Source organism: Apodemus sylvaticus, chromosome 22, assembly GCF_947179515.1.
Source record: "Apodemus sylvaticus chromosome 22, mApoSyl1.1, whole genome shotgun sequence".
Lineage (NCBI taxonomy): Eukaryota > Metazoa > Chordata > Mammalia > Rodentia > Muridae > Apodemus > Apodemus sylvaticus.
The window spans coordinates 17522678-17542488 of NC_067493.1; the positions used below are offsets into that span (position 1 = coordinate 17522678).

The 19811-nt window shown below is 45.9% G+C and overlaps 1 protein-coding gene across 1 annotated transcript in view; it reads left to right on the forward strand.

Moving 5' to 3' along the window:
- The window catches only part of Flt1 (fms related receptor tyrosine kinase 1), a 173075-nt gene that overhangs the window by 66971 nt on the left and 86293 nt on the right, over positions 1-19811 (forward strand). Inside the window, exons 11-12 of the mRNA XM_052167989.1 lie at positions 6394-6508; positions 15494-15602. Of these exons, the coding sequence (XP_052023949.1) occupies positions 6394-6508; positions 15494-15602 (224 nt within the window). The remainder of the gene's footprint in view (positions 1-6393; positions 6509-15493; positions 15603-19811) is intronic.

Below are 19811 nucleotides of genomic sequence, written 5' to 3' on the forward strand. Positions count from 1 at the left end.
GACTTTTCCTGTCTGCTTCCCATGTGCCAGGCACAATGCTAAGCCCAAATTAGCACTGTGATACTTGCTGATGGCAACGGGATTGTTTAAATCCTTTCTGTTTTATTTTTAATACCTATAGCAAAACCAGTGAGCCAGCCACGGTAGCTAGCTTGGGTTGGGTCTGTTGCCATTTGCAAGGCTAAGAACATCCATTGCCATAGAACGAGGGGTGGCTCAGGTGACGTACTCTAAAGCAAGACAACAGTGGGACTAAACGGTTGCAGTAGTTAAGCGCTCCGGGAGAATAAAACCAGGCTAAGATCTGAGAAATAGGACTTCTCCCAGGCTCTCTGGGCACAGCATGGTACTCCTTAGCCGTGTTTCTGCCACAGCGAAGACCTCAGAGCTGGTCACTCAGACATCTCTAAGTGTTGTCCAATGACAGGACACCAAGCAGAATTTGTTACAAGTGATTTTTTTTTGTCATCTGTGACCAGAAGACCAAAACGTTTGAAATAATTCACAAAAGCAAAAGGGTCGGGAAGGTCTTGACAATCTTGCTGTGACCGTCATTCCTATACTCAGGTTCTCATAGTCAGGCATCTGCTGCCCAAAAGCCGCTCCCTTGCCACCCATCCCCCCAGGTCCCCCACCCCTGTGCTAAACCATGACCCCATGCCCTACCGTGTAGCAAGTAAGCTGGCTTCCTTTCTGCAGGAACAAAACACAGTGATAATCTGACATGTTCTTCACTGAGCGATTGGCGCACCCCCTTGCATGTCCTTCCTGAGTGTCTTAAAGGATATTATGGTAGCCACTCCTAACATTTCCTTAAAGATCTCTTTATAAAAGTCACCCTTCTGCAGCAGGCCAAACAGCCCTTCTTCACTAAGAAGAAAAATGAATGGAGAAAATAAATGTTATTATCTGGGTGTAACACTTTTGGCCTCCGGGTCCACCCAGGTGTAGGGCTAAAGAGCCCTGATCCTAGCCCTGACTCTGGGAGATCCTCCTGGGAAGGCGGGGGATGGGAGCTATCTGAGCTCATGCTATAGGCCAAGCACAGAGGTTAGCATGAAGAAGGGAGGCAGAGGCTGGAAGATAGGCCTGAGTGTGAATGGACCCCGGGGCCTCCAGAGCAGGAAGCCTGGCAAGCCAAGGCACTCATGGAAAAGGTCTTATCTACAAGGGTGGCCCAGGTCTCTGGATCCTCTCCACCATTGTCCGAGGAGTTGACCCAAAGCTTACCTACAGTCTCCAAAACTCTCCTCGCCACCCCGCCCCCTCATTGAGACAAGAAGTAATTTTCAGTATGGCCTCCAAGGCGTCACAAGGTCTCTCAATAAAGTCAGCCCTCCAGGGTCCCCTTGGCCTGGCCCCGTGACCACCCTGAAGGACTGGGATCTCTTCCTGAGCAAAGGGAATGGGAACCATTTTGTCTAAACACGCCTTCCAACGCCAAGCCTCTCCTGCCAGCAATCCCCTCTCCAGATCGTTTCATTTGTTTTAAGAGAACGTGAGAGGAGGGAAGAGTGTTGGCAGAGTTTATCAATCTGTTGCTCCTGACGCGCTATCACCAGTGTTTTGACACAACACCCACAGTAGCAGTGAGATGTTTACACAGGATGGGGGCTATAATGGGACCTCAACCAGCCTGGCTCTGGGTGTGGTTTCTAGACGACCTCCAAGCAGTTTTTCTCCTCCTTCCTGGTTTCTGTTTTGTTTTGCTTGAAAGACATTTTGCAGCTTCGATTTCGCTACCCTTTTGTGTCCTCCCTTGAAATGAGTCCGTGTTCTCTACCGTCGCGCCCCTTTTTAGGTCCTCCCTTGAAATGAGTCCGTGTTTTCTGTAGTCTCGTCCCTTTTTGTGTCCTCCCTTGAAATGAGTCCGTGTTGTCTACGTCTCATCTTGGTTAGTGCCAGCAATGAACTCTCACTATAAACACATCAGCACAGTTCATCCTCAGAGTTCACAGTAGCCAGAACAGAGTCAAAGAAACGGAGAATATTTGGTTTGGGATCGTTATAGAGCTTTCTAGAGTCTTTTTTTTTTCCTTTCTTGGTTAAGTTTTAAATATACATTTAATACACTTGGGCAATGATTTAGGCTTCCTGTAAGCATTCAGTAGGTGTTGGAGTACTCAGCTCAGCACTGTCCCCTCTATCCCTACCCTAAGGGTACTCAGCTCAGTTCCTTAAAGTACTCAAGTCATGTTTAAAGAGATGCAGGTGCGCAGCTTCACTCAGTTCTGAGCCTGAACTTCTGAATCTTCTCAGAAGACAAGGCTGTGTCACTGGTAGCTAAAGAACAGATGCAAGTTTTGGATGGGAAGAGCAGACAGGAGGCACAGAGGAAACCTGAAAATCAACGCTGTTCCCAGCCAGCACAAAAGGAAGAGCAGGGGGTGCTCCAGAGTGCACAACTGCACATCATGCTTGTGTGCGTTAGGGTCCACAGGGCATGGGCTCGCCTTCAGGAAACGTAGAATCTGTCCACTCAGAGAGCTTATATACATACGAGCCTCGTGTTGTTCGTATATAAGAGGAAATCGCATACACTAAGATGAACGATATTTCCCAAAACCTGAAGAAAAAAAAAAAGGCTTTTAAAAAACCCCACAAAACTCCCCAATATTGAAATGGTATTGATGCGGAGCTGTGGAGGCATTCTTGTTATACACAAAGCAGCATTGAGGGGCTGGCAGAGTGGCTCAGCAGATAAGGGCGCTTGCCACGCAGGCCCAACACCACGAGTTCAAGCCCAGAACCCACATGAGGGAAAGGGCAGATTTGGGCAGTGTTGCTCCTCACCTCCATGTGAGCTCTGCCGCCTATGCACTGGTGCAAACTCAAACATGCAACAATAATAAGTAAATTATCTTAATTTTAGAAGGAACCTCTACACCCCACACACACCCACCCCCACACACACACACCCACACACACACACACCGCCAAGCACAGTGATTTCTTGGTATGTGATGAGCATCTGTGGGTGTTATAACGTGGAAGGGTTAAGTGTGATATTCGAAGATTCTGCCTGCAGAGGTGCTGTCTGGATGGGAGCTTTGATTTGCGTGGCTGTTGGAGGGCCCAGCCTGGGAGGGCCCAGGTTATAAAGGAGCCAGGATCCAACAGAGCACAGGGCAAGCTCCACCCAAAACCAAATCCGAAACAGAGGTCTCTGTCATCTGCACAGAGAGGGCAGCAGTCCCCATTGTGTGTCAGGAGAAGAATGTCAGACCTTGAACCTTTGTGCAGTCCCAGTTGGAGTTAGCTAGACTGACATGTTGTATGTAGGGCTCTGCTCCGTATGTCGGTACCCAATTGACTACCTTCTAACTTATTTATGCTGGTCTCTTATCCTAATGAAACTGGTCAACCCCGGGGCAGCGGACAGAGATGGCACAGACCCACGCTTGCTCCCAGAATTATTTTCCTTTAGTTGGTTATAAATACCTCCGCCTCATTGTGCTTGACACGCTGTATGCAAATAGCGGGGGGCTGGGGGGGGGTCCTGGGGCTCATTAGGGAAGGACAGGGGCTCGGAGTACGCAGACACAGGGCAAAGCTGATAACGCCGTAGCGCATGGGAGCTTTCTTATCTCGTTCTGCCAGGAGCTGCCGTGGGCTTCCTGTAGGAAGCCAGGGGCAAGCTCTGCCTTCCTCGTGTTGTTCAACTTCCGCCTCCCTCAAGACTGTTCCCAGCACCGGGGTTATCTTTGTATCTTCAAACATGGCACAATCTACTTCCTCAAGAGCTTGATGTATTCTTAAGGCTTAGGCAAGTGCCCCTCCTCCCCCCACCCCCTACCGCCCCATCCCCACCCCCCCCACCCCAGTCTCTTTTCAAGTGGTGGGATGGAAGCAGGTCCTCAATGACATTCTATTTTTATGGTTTAGTGACAAAGAGGGAAAAAATATAATAGCCCCTAAATTAGAAAAGAGCCACAGAGCCTGTCCTTTTCATTCGGAGGACCTAGCAAGCAAGTGGAGCCTGTGGTTTCCACAGTAAGGCTTAGCCTTGGTAGCTGTTCTCAGAGGCACGAATGGCAGTGAGTGAGGGGCTCAAAGGCCACTGGCCCCGAGTGAGCTGAACTCGCTGTGTTTCCCTTGCTCTGCTCCAACATTTTTTTTTTCATTTCCTAAAGACGGGGTGTGAGAAGTTTTAAGACCTTTGTCAAAGGTCTTAAACTTTGACTCCCCCCCTTATCCTTCTCAATGCTTTGATGGACACAAAAAGGCATCTGAAGCCTTCTCATCTAGTCAGAAGAGAACTTGAGTGGCTGAAGCCATAGCCCTGAGGGCACACACACATTTGTTGTAGTGTGTGTGTGTGTGTGTGTGTGTGTGTGTGTGTGTGTGTGTGGTGTGTTTTGTGTGCACATGTGCACAGATGGTGTGTGCTCCTGGAGGGTATAGCGAGCAGTCACTAGCAGTTCCTGATCCCAGTGCTGTATCCTACAATTCAGAACAGTCATCATGGAAGCCAGGGGAAGTGACGTTTATATGCTCATAAAAGATTTCTAGTAGAAAAGAAAGATGTCTGGCTTTCACCTTGGCTCTGTTTCTTTATATTAATTAATAAGAGCAAAAAATGTTGCCTGATGATTACAGAACACAGTTAGCAGAAATCTCATAAGTAGTCTAAGGAAGGGTTAGCCTTTGTTTTGTTTGGTTGGTTGGTTTTAGTTTTATGGTTTTGCTTTAAATCTTTTCAGTCACCTATAAGTGGTTTTGGTAGTGTTGGTGGGAATTGAACATAGATATTTGGAGAATGCTAGCGTACGGCCCAGGTACAGAATTCAATTGTTGACACTGTCTAGTTATAAAAGTGGTGTGTGATTTAGGAGATGCAGATGTTCTTTAGGGATCCGCATTGAAGTATAAAGGTCTAACTATGAAAACTGGGCAGTGGTGGGCAGGGGCATGGCTCAGTGGTTGAACACTTGTGTAACCTGAGCCCAGGGTTCTATCCTTAGGAACACACACACACCACACACATTCACACACATGCACCCCACATACACACATATACACACATCACACATATATACACACCACACATACATATAGACACACCACACAAATCCATACTCACATACCACATACCACACACACACACACACACTATACATATACACACACATACCACACATACACACTCCTAGGTGGATAGATAGCATAGCCACATCTGGTGAATACATCACAGGAGACTATTCTGGGTCATATAATGGAAGGAGGAGACCTGAACCCAGCAGACTGGGCTTGTTAATGTTCTAGCGCTACCTCCCAGTTCAAGGCCCCTGACCGATCCCCTGCCCTCTCTATCCCTGTCTCTCTCACCTGCTTTCCCCTCCCACTTTTATTTCCTGTAAGTCCTCACTGCTCTGGGCTACTTAGAAACTGGGGTTTAAAATTCTTTCTTGTTTGAGAATCTCCAGATTCTGCCTGAATCGTGTTCAAGTTTTGAGCAAGCTTTCTGTTGAGCAAAGTTTCTAGACCAGCTGGTAAAGGGTACAAGACAATGAAATGTTCAAAAAGGGACAGAGGCAGTGGGGGGAATGACTCAGCTGCAAGGGCACTGGCTACCCCTACAGAAGAGCCAAGTGCAATTCCCAACACACACAACCACCTGGAACTCCAGTCCCAGGGCATCTGATGCCACCCCCTGGCCTCCATGGGCATAGGCACATACACACATGGGTTGCAAAGACAGTGCAGGCAAAACACCCATACACATAAACTAAAAATAAATAAATGTCATTTTAAAGATGAAAAGAGAACTCACAGACTTTAGAGGTCCACACTATTAGCACTCGCCTTTGATAATTAAACATTTGAGGCCCAAGAAGTTAGGGCTTGCTGTGATAACAGCAAACTTGGAGAGAAATTAATTAAATACAATAAACTATTCCAAGATGTTTGTTTCCATGGGCACTTATTTAGCCCTGGGCGGAAGGCAGGAGTCTAATATTATGACTTAAAGCCACCCTGTAAGCACGTGAAATGCCATTATTTTCTCAAGGTTTCTATTCATTAATATAATATACACACCCCCAGCCCCAGTTACATATATGTGAGGACAGACACACACATACACACACTTGAATGTTACTTCCATCCACTGAGAAGTAACTGAAGTCCAGGCATTAAATGTCCTAACTTAATTTTTTTTTTTATTATTTCGATTAGGAAAGGTGCATAGCAGCTCACTGTTGTAATATCTCCCTGCTGGGGGAGATACAGTTGCGATTTGTAGTTTCTAAGAAGGAAGGGATGGTCTTAGGGTGAAGAAGACTCTCATGAAGTCTATGGTTTTCTCTCTGAGGACGTTTCCTGTCAACTCCACCTCACTTGCCATCACGGGCTACTCTATGCAACATTGCAATGAGCTCTTCTCTTTTGTAGGTATGACTTCTGCTTTGAGAGTGAAGAATCTTTTATCCTGGATCCCGGCAGCAACTTAGGAAACAGAATTGAGAGCATCACTCAGCGCATGATGGTCATAGAAGGAACCAATAAGGTACTGTTGTTGTATAGAATAAGCCTTGGGAACAGTTTGTAAACAAGCTTTGGGCTCCTGGTACTAGGTTTATGAGACCCAGAAGTTATGCAAAAGTTCAAAATTCAGAGAGGATAAGAATCTCTGCAGGGTGTCTTCATTGCCCAAGCTGCTATGTTGCCCTGACTGTATTCTTCAGATTCCTGACACTCCTCTTTCTTTTCCTTTCTCCCCCCCCAATACAAATATGCCTGTATTTGTGTGTGTGTGCCACGCATGTGCAGTACCCCCAGAGCCCAGAAATAAATGTCAGACTTCCCGGAAGCCAGAGGTAAGGGTGGTTGTGAGCCTCCTCCTCTAATCTTCCCATGTGAGTCCTGGAAATGGGAACTGAGTTTGAGTCCTGTGCAAAACAGTACGTGTTCATAGCCACTAAGCTATCGCTGCAGCCCAGAGAACTCATTCTCCATGAACACGAGGCTGGTGCACATCAGCGGCTCCCCTTCCCAACTATGCATTCGACCCTCTGTCAATTCACTTCTCTATTAGTTAGCATTACAGCCGTGTCATTGGGGTGGGACCTGGAGTCCACACACATGTGGGATGAATCCCATGCACCAGCGGGTGAGTCTAGCCTTCAACTGTGCCTGAGTCCTGCTAGTGGACAGGAAGTGAGATCCCAGTAAATAAAAACTAATTCAAGGCTTCACGCCAAAATTCAACATTCCTATCTCAGAAAATATTGTATCTGTTTGTCAGTCCCAGTCAGGCGAAGTCAGGCTGGGTGTGCAAACACAAACCATCTATCAAGATTCCCCACACTAACCAGGTCTAGTGTGTTTGTTTTTTTTTTTTTCCTTTTGCTCTATACCATTCATTTCTACTTTCCCCTGGGAGCACAGAAAAGAGCTGGTACCCTGTGAATCAGAAAGTTCCAGTGGGCTGCAAACTGGAAACTTTCCCCCTTTGAGGGAGCGAAGGATTTGCTTAGAAATCAGCTATCACCTGGCATTGGGGATTGTGATGCTTTAAAAAAAACAAATCAAATAGCCTCCTGGTAAAACATCCATTTACATTACATAGGCTCATCTTGATATGAAGTAGAGATTTATCAGTATAAACGCCACTGTCTGCTCAAGTAGAGATGCTTAAAATACCCATTTATTTGCCTGTGTCCTTGATTTCAAGGAGGAAAAGCAGATATATTGTACTCCACATAGGATTCAACAACAATAAACTTCTGCACTCTTCTTTTCCTTTTTTAAAGACTTACTTGTTTTTATGTTATATGTATGTGAGTTTACCTGTATGTGTCTATATGCATCGTGTGCATGCACTGCCTATGGAGGCCAGAAGATGGCGCTGCTTCCCTTGAAACTGGTGTTACAGATGACTGAGTTGTCACGTGGGTGCTAGGAACCAAAGCTCAGTCCCATAAGAGCAAGTGCTCTTAACCACTGAGCCACTCCAAGCCCCCCTCCAATTTTCTCTTTCCTTCCTCCCTTTCTTTTCTTTTCTCTTCTCTTCTTTTCTTTCATTTTTAAGACAGGGTCTGACTATGGCCCTTGCTGGTGTGAAACACGTTCACAGAGACCCACCTGCTCTGCCTCCTGAGTGCTGAGGTTAACCATATGCACTACTGCACAGGCCCTGCAGTTTTCAGTATCTAAGCCTTTTTGAAGATGCTAATGTCAGCATCCTTTTTGGCAAGCTAGCGTGGTTTTCCCCATTTTAAACATGGGCAGCCCAAGCCACACAGCATGAAAGGGTTAAAAAACAAAAGCATTTTTAGCAGTTTCCTGAGTCAAAACTCAGCAACTCAGCACTCTCATGGCCAACTAAACCAAAGCAAAAACAGTTAATGAGTCCTTTCCTATATAACATCAGCAGTCACTTGCTAGGGATTTAGGAATAGTTTTTGCAGGCTTGGCAGTAGCTAGGGTGGTTTATAGCCTTTTCCCACCTAACACGGTACCCAGGAGCTACAAAGTTCCATGGTGTCCAGCCATTGGAGAAAGACTTTAATGAACGAGTTAGATGAGAAGGGATTCTAGAAACCTGAATGTTTGATTTGGGTAGAAGCTATTCACTAATACTAGAGAACCATTTAGTACTCACACTAAGGCCTAGTAGATTTCCCAGCTGATGTCACTGATTATCCATTCATCTTTTGCTTCTTCCTGAACATGCAGGCAAATGTACTATTAATCCTGGAAATTTAAAATGAGAATTGATGTTCATGATGAAAGTGGGATTTCTACTTTTGTTTTCTTGCCACAAAAAATGTCCAGTGAGCAATAAAACTGAATGGGGTGAAACTGGTTGAGGTTCCTGACTGGCATGGCCCTGTGTAGTTAACTAACTCCACAGATAATGCCTGCTGAGAAAAGCAAACAAAAACAAAAAACAAAACAAAACAAACAAACAAACAAACAAAAAACAACCTAGAGAGACCAGAGAAAAACTTGTCTGAAATAAAAAATTAAAAAAAAAAAAAAAACAACTCTTCACCAATTCACCAATTCAATTTTCCACTCAGGCTGGAAATAGATGTATTGTCTTGTAGTTCTGTAGTTAAGCTAAAGATTTCCGATATGAACTTCTGTGCACAGCTGGCATTTGTGCCGCCTGGCCCATGTTCAGAAGCTGCAGGGTCAAACTTTTCTTCCTCCCAACCAATGGCAAAGATGTCCACATCTCTCAACTACTCCAAAGAAATGCTGTTAGTGGTGTTTCTCCTACCTAACTTCTTGTGGTAAAGAGGAAATAACCTGGAGAGATGTGTCTGTAGGCATAGGACTCTATAAAATTGATAACCACATAGACTGCAATGGAGTCCCCCAATGGCCGCAGTCACATGCAGTGAAAGGTGTCGTTGGTTCAAGACCATTTGGTTTACAAAACTTTTACTTTTCCCCATAAGGTTAGTGAAAATATGCATAGTGTATGAATCCTTTATTCAGTTCTAATACCATTACGTGCTGGATGTCAATAGTTGGTTTCTTGTTCTGATTTTAGGAGAACTTACCGCGTTTAGTTTTAGCATTAATTAATCAATATATGTTTTTGTGGTCGGGGAGAAAAAGCTGTCCTTCACTGGGCAGTTACAAGCATAGATTCGCTGTTTCTAAATTGTATACCATGTCCTCTTCGATGTAGACTCTTGCTTTTTTAGGGCACTGTGACTTTAGTACACAGAAGTCCCACAACAGTGGCTCAGTCTGTCACACGTCAACCTTGCCCAGCAACGCTCCTCTCTGCATAGGAAGTCATGGCGGCTGGGAGGTTCCAGGGGCTTTTCGTTGTTGTTGTCCCTTAGGTCAGTGAAGTGCATAGAGGGAAATACAATTCCAAAACTCCATTTCCTTCCTTGGCCCACTGTTGTGAGATGTGAGCCATTATCTGGAGCGGCTAAAAACAAAACATTAAATTTTCACGTTGTTCACGACAGACCCGGGGCTTTAATGGGACTAAAATGAGAAACGCACAGAACCCTGGGTGGATTCTGTAAGGCTGGAGGGTGGTGACTGCCTCACTACCGCCGCGACTTTTCTGTGAACTTGTTTGAGGAAATATGTAAATTGCCTGAGACAATCCCGTGACGTATATGATTGTCCTAATTACAGAACTGTGGCTTGTGGTCCAGTTCCCACACTGCCCCAGGCTCCCCCTCATTCTCACCTTCTGTTTTCCATCACGTGGTGTTGCGTGCCACAGCTAGGGTCATGTCAGCTCTTCCTCGGCCTTTATACGCCTACTTCTATTTCTCCCTGAAAACTTAGAAGAAAGCAGTGTTAGAAACATCCCGAGATTAAAATCTCCATTCCATAAATAGGTTAAAAAAAAAAAGTGTTCCCGAAAACTAAGCCAAGTGACATATTACCTCCATTCAGTCTATTCCACAAGGCTGAAGCCACGTCGTAGACAGGAATTACCAAGGCTTGGCAAATGGGAAGGAAGGAAAATTAAGAAATCCATGTTTACAGTAGCTAATGACAGGTTTTTGTTTGGTTGCTTGCTTGCTTTTGTTTGCTTGCTTGCTTTATTTTGTTTTGTTTTTAGGTTTGGGGGCTTTTTGTTTTTCAAGACAGGGTTTCTCTATGTAGCCCTGGCTGTCCTGGAACTCACGCTGTAAACCAGGCTGACTGCGAACTCAGCGATCTGCCTGCTTCTGCTACCCAAATGCTGGGATCAAAGTCGTGCACCCCAATGTCATAGCAAAGGACCCCATAACAAGCACAGATCCTTTAAGAATGCAGAGTTAGACTGGACTGAAAACCTCACTCTGAAGTTGCCCACCCCAAACCAAACCATCAACAGAAAGGCTTTAATCCTTTGTTGATGTTGGGATTGGCTGGTTCATCCTCTGTAGAGGGCCACTGTGGACTTTAAGTCGACAGTGAGGCTGTTATTCCTTCTCCTGCGACTGGTTGACTGGGAATGTTGTAATTGTTTACCTTAGTGCTTCTGCGTTTGTCACTGGGCCTCGGTTCTCTTCATTCGTGGAAAATGCAAACTGATTATAGAATAATGCAAGCAGGCAGTCCTGACGCATCCTTTCAGAGTGTCCTATAATAATAAACGATGACAGCTCCAAATGTCTGTTACATCTCAAAACTTTGGCAGTTTCTCTTCTAGAACATAGCAGGGATGATTCAGAACTCTGTTCGCCTTTTTTCATTCTCCTCTTTCTTGTAGACATCAAGGATCAGATTGGTCCCTTGAAGGCAAGAGACTCATGCCTCCTTACTGACTGTCCCATGACAGGATGCCTTCCAACAGCCAAAGGATGCTGAGCACAGTCTTGCTTAAGCTCCTGTTTCTGACTGACCTGACTTATGCTTGACAATTACCCATCATGGGTTTCATCTTGTTCTTGAGACAGGGTTTCACTATGTAGCCCTGGCTGGCTCTCTTCAATATGTAGACCAGGCTGGCCTCCAAACCACAGAGGTCCTCTGCCTCCTGTCACTGGGACTAAAGGCATATACCACTATATACAACCTGTATCTTTGATGTTATATAAAAATATACTTAATTTAATAACCTTAAAACGTATTAGAAAAATAATACATGAGAAGTGAGGTAATTTTTAGGAAAGTTGATTATAAGTTTTACATTTCACCCTATGTTTAAAAATATTTTTCTTTAATTAGAATCTTTTCATTCACCAATCATACTTCCAAATCACATCACAAAAAAAAAAAAAAAAGGGTGGTGGCTCACACCTTTAATCCTAGGACTCAGGGGACCAATCAATCTCTGTAAGTCTGAGGCCAGCCTGGTCTAAAAAGTCTAGGACAGCGAGGGCTGTTACACAGAGAAATCCTGTCTTGAAAAACCAAAATTAAAAAATAAAGTTTTCAGTTTGTGTGAAACTCTATCCCAGAAGGGAAACAGTATTCAGCTTATGCTACCACCTAATGCTGATTACAGGAGCTACTTTCAAGGGAAATCCTGTCCAAATGGTAGACAGACCCTTGTCAATAGATTTTGCTCCTCTGTGTGAAGCGTTTTGGTAGCGAAGCAATCAGAAATTGTGAGTGTGAACTCTTGATGCTCTTACCAGGCATGACTGAGGTCTCTTGGAGTCTTGGGGTTTATCCCTTAACCCCTAGAAACCTTGGTTGCCTTATTTTTTGAATGCCCCCATCTCACAGGGTTAAGATAATGTTGTCCACGTTACCATTAAGGGCAGCATGAAGGTCCCACCACAGAGAAATGATAAACACTCCACCTACATAATTTCTGCACTAACCGAAACCACGGTGAGTTCAGTTCTGGAGGGTGCCTGCCTGTGCATAGGTGTCTTGTATGGGAAAGCATGTTCAGGCAAACTGAAAAAATACTTGAATTAGATTTCTTTCTTCATAATTCATTGTATGGCATGGATTCTTGTCACCTCCAGGCGTCTCAGTTTTAGTCTCAGACTACACAAAAACGTCTGACCCAGCTCACTAAGACTAAAGCTGCTACATCCATTTCAGACCGTATGGGCAAGTCTAATTTATTCATTTACTTTATGCGTATCACTGTTGTGCATGTATGCATATCTGCATACCGTGTGCTTGCCTAGTGCCCTGGGAGGTCAGAAGTGGGTGTCAGATCTCTTGAGGTTGCAGTTACTGTAGCTGCAGTTACAGATCATTGTGAGTGAACATGTCGGTACTGGGAATCAAACCCTGATCCTCTGCAAGAGCAGATGCGCATACCACTGTGTCATCTCTCCAGCCTGCTGTATGCAGGTCTCAGTGGTGGCAAATGTACAGATACAGGCTGGCTTCACCTTGCCACAAAACCCAGTTCTCCTCAGTCGCTCTAGGTTTTACAAAATCCAAGTCATTTTAAACCAAAGTATAGACAGTGACTGTCTGAAATGTCAAATACTCTCAAGCCAACAGACATGGGGTTTCTGTTTATGTAATGTAAGCAGACAATCTAACTAACCCATAGATCCAAATTGGACAACGACACATCCAAGAATCCAAATGAGTCTACCTGGGTCCTTTAGGATCAACAGTAACAACTTACTCCATAAGGATCTTGGGCTTAAGATGACTGCAGACAGGAAGTTCTCAGAGCAGACATTCATTTCTGATCTTCCCGTGAAGAGCTTTGACATGCTCGAGCCCAGACTCCCCAGACAACACAGGGGGTCACAATGTGCTTGATTGTCTCTCCGCCACCAGCAGACAGTGGCTCCCCTCACGCTGGCCCCAACAAGCTTGTCTTACCACAGCTGTCCACATCCCCCGTGGCTCTTGCTGGTCTGTATAATAATTAAGAGAACTCGTTTGTCCCCCACTCTTCATTAAAGTTAACAATCGAAAGAAAGAAAGAGAGAAAGAGAGAGAGAGAGAGAGCTGAACTCTCAGACTCTTCTACTGGACACCCCCTCCCCCCAGCCCCCTTCCCCAGTCCCTCCCCCTGCAGAAGAGAAAGCCTGTGTTGGAACCTTAAGTAGGGAATGAGGCCAAACACTTTTAAAAGTCATTGACCGTGGTGCTCCCTATTGGTATCCTGGCAGTGCCTTCACAGCCACGTGACGAATGTCCACTGAGCAGAGTGAGAAGAACTACCACGTAGCCCCAGCCCTATGCATTATCTAGAAGTTCGATAACACACAGAGGATATAAGAGTGGCTGGGATTGAGCAGAGACGTCCAACACCTCAGAAGCCATTGGAGTGGGAAATGAAGAAGGGGGGTTGCTGCCTAAAACCACGGAGGATGCTGTCAGTCTTCCTTCCAGATTTCCTTATTGTGTTTTTATGTGTGCGAGGGTTCTGCCTGCGTGTCTGTACGTGCAATACACCTGAGCCTGGTGCTCACAGAGGCCAGAAGAGGGCGTTGGATCCTCTGGAACTGGAGTGACGGATGGCTGTGAGCTGCCACGTGGGTGCTGGGGACTGAACCCAGGTCCTCTGCAGGAGCAGCCAGTGCTCTCTAACCACTGACCCATCTCTCCAGCCCTTGTTTTTAGTCATCTGGTTCTCTAGATTAAAAAACAGAACTGTCTTGATGACTTAGAGGAGTTGAAAGGTACTTTATCACACATAAAGTACCTACTTAATATTACTTCACGGATCAGAAAATGGTAAGACCCTTCCCCAAGACCTGTCCGTCGGGAATGCTCATTCCGGAAAGTGCCCAATCCTACAGAATTGTCTTTATCTTAAGCCAGGACACACAACTCATTTACCACCATGAGAACAGCACCCCAGTCTCACAACCCATGCCTAGTTATCTGTGTCCCAGGACACAGACTTCGATCTCCGAGTAGCTGGGGCAACTTTTGTGTATTTGTCTCTAATTTGAAGTATTAAAAAGGCACTTTAAGCCCAGCAGTAGTGTCACAAGCCTTTAATCCTAGCACTTGGGAGGCAGAGGCAGAGGCAGGTAGATTTCTAAGTTCGAGTTCAAGGGCCAGCCTGGGCTACAGAGTGAGTTCCAGGACTTTCAGGTCTATACAGAGAAACCCTGTCTTAAAACACTTAAAAAGCCAGGCGGTGGTGGCGCACTCCTGTAATCCCAGCACTCTAGGAGGCAGAGGCAGGCAGATTTCTGAGTTCGAGGACAGCCTGGTCTACAGAGTGAGTTCTAGGACAGCCAGGGCTATACAGAGAAACCCTGTCTCGAAAAAAACCAAATCCAAAAAAACAAAACAAAAAAAAAACACTTAAAAAAAAAGTAACTTTAATTCCCCCCCTTCCTTCTGCACTACCTATTCGTGACACAGTGGCTTTAAATGTAAGACTGCTCAGTGCATCCATCTTTCTAATTTCTTCTTTTGAAGGAAACAATGGAAGTCTTTTAGCTGTCTAAATTTTCATCTTATGATTACAGTAGACTTTATTTAGTTTAAAATGTACTTCCAAGCTCATATCAACTTGACCACCGTCTGGGGACAGTCATGCTAGAGCACAACTCTAAAATATCAGTTTCTATCTTCACTTTGTACACAAAGTACTGAGAATACGTAATTTACAAACACGCACACATACACACACATGACTAACAGGTGAGGCCCAGGCACAAATGAGAAATGGTTCTGCCACTTTCTTTTTTCTCCTGACTTGATTCACATGCCCACCATAGACGCCTCCTATGACCAGCTGACACCCATGCTCTCGGGTCACACCCGCCCCAGGAAAGGCCTGGGCCTCACCTGTCCTCTTACAGACGTGGCCTGACCACCTTGTGGGCTTGGGACGTGCAGTCCCACAGCCCAGCTTCAGGTCTGGGATTGTGATGGCAGTAGACCAAGATAAGCCCTGAAACCCTCGTACGTCGGATGTCATGGGCTCCGGTCTCCTGAGGACCTGTCTTCCTGTTATTTTTCTGTTCGTGCTGGGGCTCCCAAGCTGAGAGCTTGCTGGTGGCTACCACCCCGGCCATACCCTCTCCGTGAATGGAACAGCTGAATCACTCCGGCCGCCCGAGTCCGTCGCTCAGGGCCGTTCCAATCAATCTCTGTCCTCTAGCTGAACTTTGTCTCTCTTTTGCAGACGGTTAGCACGCTGGTGGTGGCTGACTCTCGGACCCCTGGAATCTATAGCTGCAAGGCCTCCAATAAAATAGGGACTGTGGAAAGAAACATCAAATTTTACGTCACAGGTAAGCTGTCTGGACTCCACCTACAGGGAAGCTGGGTGACCTCGGTCTCTCCTCCACCCTCTTTGCTTTTAACGTCCTTGGTAATTTTTTTTTCCTTTTTTTTTTTTTTCAAACATAGACTTGTAAAACTGTGAGGACCTCTAACCTTGCTCTCGGGGATAGAATTCCACAACATCTTTAACTTCTCTAAAAAGCCGCTTCCCGGAATTCTCTCACGTGTGTCTGTGTTTCTTTCCCAGACTGGGTTCTAAATTTGGGATCTTATATCCTCAATTTTAGACCCTGCTCAGTTCAGGACTTACCCGAGTCTGGTATACACTTCATCTCCAACCCCTCTGATGTTAGACTGGTTTTTGTTTTTTTGGTTTGGGAGGTGAGGTTGTGGGCTTTTGTTTGTTTTACTTAGAAATCCATAGTTGAGGTAAGTTAGCCCTTTGGGGAACTCAGACTCTCCTGTCAATGTGAAGGTGGGCTTTCTTCCTCATAATTAATGGGCTATTTTTTGAGCATTTAAGACTCTTTACCTTTAAACCCAATGCTCTCTACCAATCTTTAAACCTGCAAGGTACCCAAGTGGCGCTCCTTATGTCCCTCCATGGGTCCAGGAAGGAAATAAGTTGCTCAAAGTCTAAAAACAATTGCCTGGCTCCCCGCCTTCCAAATTTCTGAGGAAACCTGGGCAGTCTGCCAACCCTCTGGAAACTTCGCACTGCACGGAGCAGGCGGCGGACATTGCCTAGAAGTCTCCAGAAAGAAACAGGCAGCACTGAGTTCACGCAACAGTTGCGTTGTCATGTGATGGAGCGGGCAGTCAGTGAGCCAAGCCTTAAAGAATCTTGACGTTGTCCGTCATGAAGGTCATTGTCACAGGTCGAACCTGTGCGGTGCCCTGTAATCTCTGGAGAGGAGACAATACCACAGCAAAACCCCTTAGACCAAGGACTGGCCCCACCTTCTCACCTTACACGAATAGAAGGGAATGCTCCTCATATCTATTCCCAGTAGGAAGGCCTGTGCTGGGGAAGGACTCTCCCAAAGATCTCACTAAGATGAGTCTATGAGTAAATCCGGGCACTCTGGAGTAACTCAGCGGCCATGGCCCCTTTGGGGAGGTCGCTCCCCCCTTTCACAGGGGTTGCCTAGACCATCGGAAAACACCGATATTTGCAATTCATAGCAGTAGCAAAATTGCAGTTCTGAAGTAGCAACAAAATACTGCTAGGCATTGGTGGTGAATGCCTTTAATCCCAGCATTTGGGAAACAAAGGCGGGCAGGATACATGAGTTTTAGGTCAGCCTGATCCACAGAGGGACTTCCAGAACAGCCAGGGCTAAAATGAGAAACCCTGTCTTTAAAACAAACAAACAAACAAACAAACAAACAAAAAAAACCTACTAAATAAATAAATAAATAAATAAAAATAAAACAAAAAAAAGGAAGCAAGAATAACATTTTCTTTAAGCCACTATATCTAAAATACTACATTATATTTTTAATATGCAGTCAACATTTACGGGATTATTTTCCTGGTGATTGAACTCCAGACCTGATACAAATGGTTTACTACTGAACTATGTCCACAGCCCTGCATTCAACAGAGAAATAAAACAATACACACACACACACACACACACACACACAAACCCTGCTCAAATTGTAATCACCTTAAAATAAGTAATTCAGGCCTTCAGTCACACAGACCACTGGTCGGTCCTCCAGAACCATGTGTTAGCTCTAAGCCTCTGAGAGGGAGAGAAAACTGGAGGACCCTGAGCTGCACGGGTGGGGGTGGGGGCGTTAGCAGGTAGAGGGAGGAGGCTAGGCTTCCTCTAAGGGAGAGCTAAGGGCCCAGCAGGGGCCCACAAACTCCAGCCACCAACTCATCTAAAACCATCCCACAAACCTTTACCAATGTTCCAAATTCTTGTGGACACCTGTACCTCCCTCAGGACCTCGAGGCCAGGCTAGACTCAGTCCTGGGGCTTTTCAAGGCACCCAGCAGAGAGCAACAGTACCTGCCCTGGCTCTGGCTCCATCCCTGCGAGTGGGAGCCAGGCCACATCAGCTCCCTGACCCTTTCCTCCCCAACCCTTCCCTCCCAGACCCCTCAGCCACCTCTTATATAGACTAGGGAGGCCTGCCCTCTAGCAGAGAGAGGGAGACACGTCTAGTGGCAGACTTGGGAGCCATCTGTCTATTCTGGGACTCTTGGGCATTGTCTAAAGTAACCCAGGCTCAGGGTGGGCACACACCGTTGGCCCATAGATGTTTTGCATTCTAAGGGTCACCTAAAGGCTCAGGGCAGGGCCCCTCTAACTTAGGTCCTAGTGTATTCTGGGAGAGGACATGCTGAGTTCCGGGAAGGAAATGCCTCCTGGAAGCTCACAGTGCTTCTCAAAACACACAGAAACTTGCATCTTACCGCCTAAAAGCAGCTCATCATCTAAGCCTTGTGACTTGGGATTTGCCTTCTCCCCACGATTCTCTTCGAGCAGTTCTGCAAAGGTTAAGCCGGGGTGGACGGCAGACTGAATCGCATTTGATCACTATTGGCCTTTAGCTAATTATTATATTTTTTTCATATCAGATTTTTCTCCAAATCTTTTAATTTTATTTTTGTGTGTGTGTGTGTGTGCGTTGTTTGGTTGGTTTTGGTTTTGGTTTTTTTTTTTTTTTTTGGTTTTGTTTTTGTTTTTGTTTTTTCGAGACAGGGTTTTTCTGTGTAGCCCTGGCTGTCCTAGAACTCATTCTGTAGACCAGGCTGGCCTTGAACTCAGAAATCCACCTGCCTCTGCCTCCCAAGTGCTGGGATTACAGGGTGCACCACCACCGCCTGGCTTGTTTGTATTCTTAAGAAAGGTTCTGGTTCTATATCCTTGGTTGTCCAGGAACTCATATATAAACTAGGCTGGCCTTGAATTTATAGGAGTCGGCCTGCCTCTCCTCCCCCAAGTGCTGAGATTAAAGGTGTGCTCCCCATCACATCCAGCCTAACATTTATTCTTAGTACATACAAGGTTAATACCTTTTAGGACCCTTGCACTTCACATGTTTATTTTCTGAGGAAAACAAGAATAGATGGATGGATGGATGGACGGACAGACAGACAGACAGATCTATAAATATATCTTATGTGTAGTGTATGTTGTAGGATATAAGAAGATATGTACTTTGTGTGTGTGTGTGTGTGTGTGTGTGTGTGTTGCTTATACTTGACCCAGAGTAGCACTTCAGTTTTCTGTACTTACTTATTTTATACTGTTTCTGTTTTGCCGTTATGCATAGGTACCTGTACCATGCACATGCCTAGCATCCACTAAAGGTGGGGGGGGGGAGGCTTCGGATGCCCTAGAACTGGAGTTACAGGTAGCCATAAGCCACGTTGTGGGTCCTGTGTAACCAAATCTGGGTCCTCTGCAAGAGCAGCAAGTGCTTTTAACCACTGAGCTGTCTCTCCAGCCCCTCCCCCAGTAAAGCTGCCGCACAGAAGCAGACACAGCATGTAGCTCAGAGGTTGAGCCCCCTCCCCCTGGTACCACGTAGGCCACACTGAGTTAAATTCCTGGGATCCCCATCCCCTAAAGTGGCTGTCTAAACGTTGACTTCTGTAATGATCTATTTGATGCTTTATTGGTTCTCAAAAACACCGTAATTTCCCTTCCTCAGTGGCGAGAAGCGGCAGCCTTGACAGCATCGCCTCCTGATTCTGGTGCTCCCTTGTAGCTGACACCTGTGAACTAAGAGCTCTAGAAACCATTCACACGCTTTCGGGGGCTCCTGCCAGTGTTCCATGGATGTAGAATGTCAGAGTTCCACATAAGATCGCTCACACTTTTCAGTCGATTTGGGGCCATCCCAGTCGGGTGGACATGCCTGCCCCACAGGTGCCTGATTCCGCACGGGCATGTTTTCCCTACAGGAGACTGGCCATGTCTCCTGAAAGAGAGGCTATAGCTCCTCTCGTGGACCCCTCAGGAGACTCTGGTGAGTCTCATCCTATATGGATGAGTGTGGCGTAGGAAGGACAGGAATGGATGAACTGGGGAACAACTCCTATTTTATGTGCATCAGTGCTTTGCCTATATGTATGTGTGTTGGAGAGTGTCGGATCCCCCGGACCTGGAGTTAGAGACAGTTGTGAGCAGCCATGTGGGTGCTGAGAATTGAACCCCGGGCCTCCAGAAAAGCAGCCAGCGCTCTTAACCACC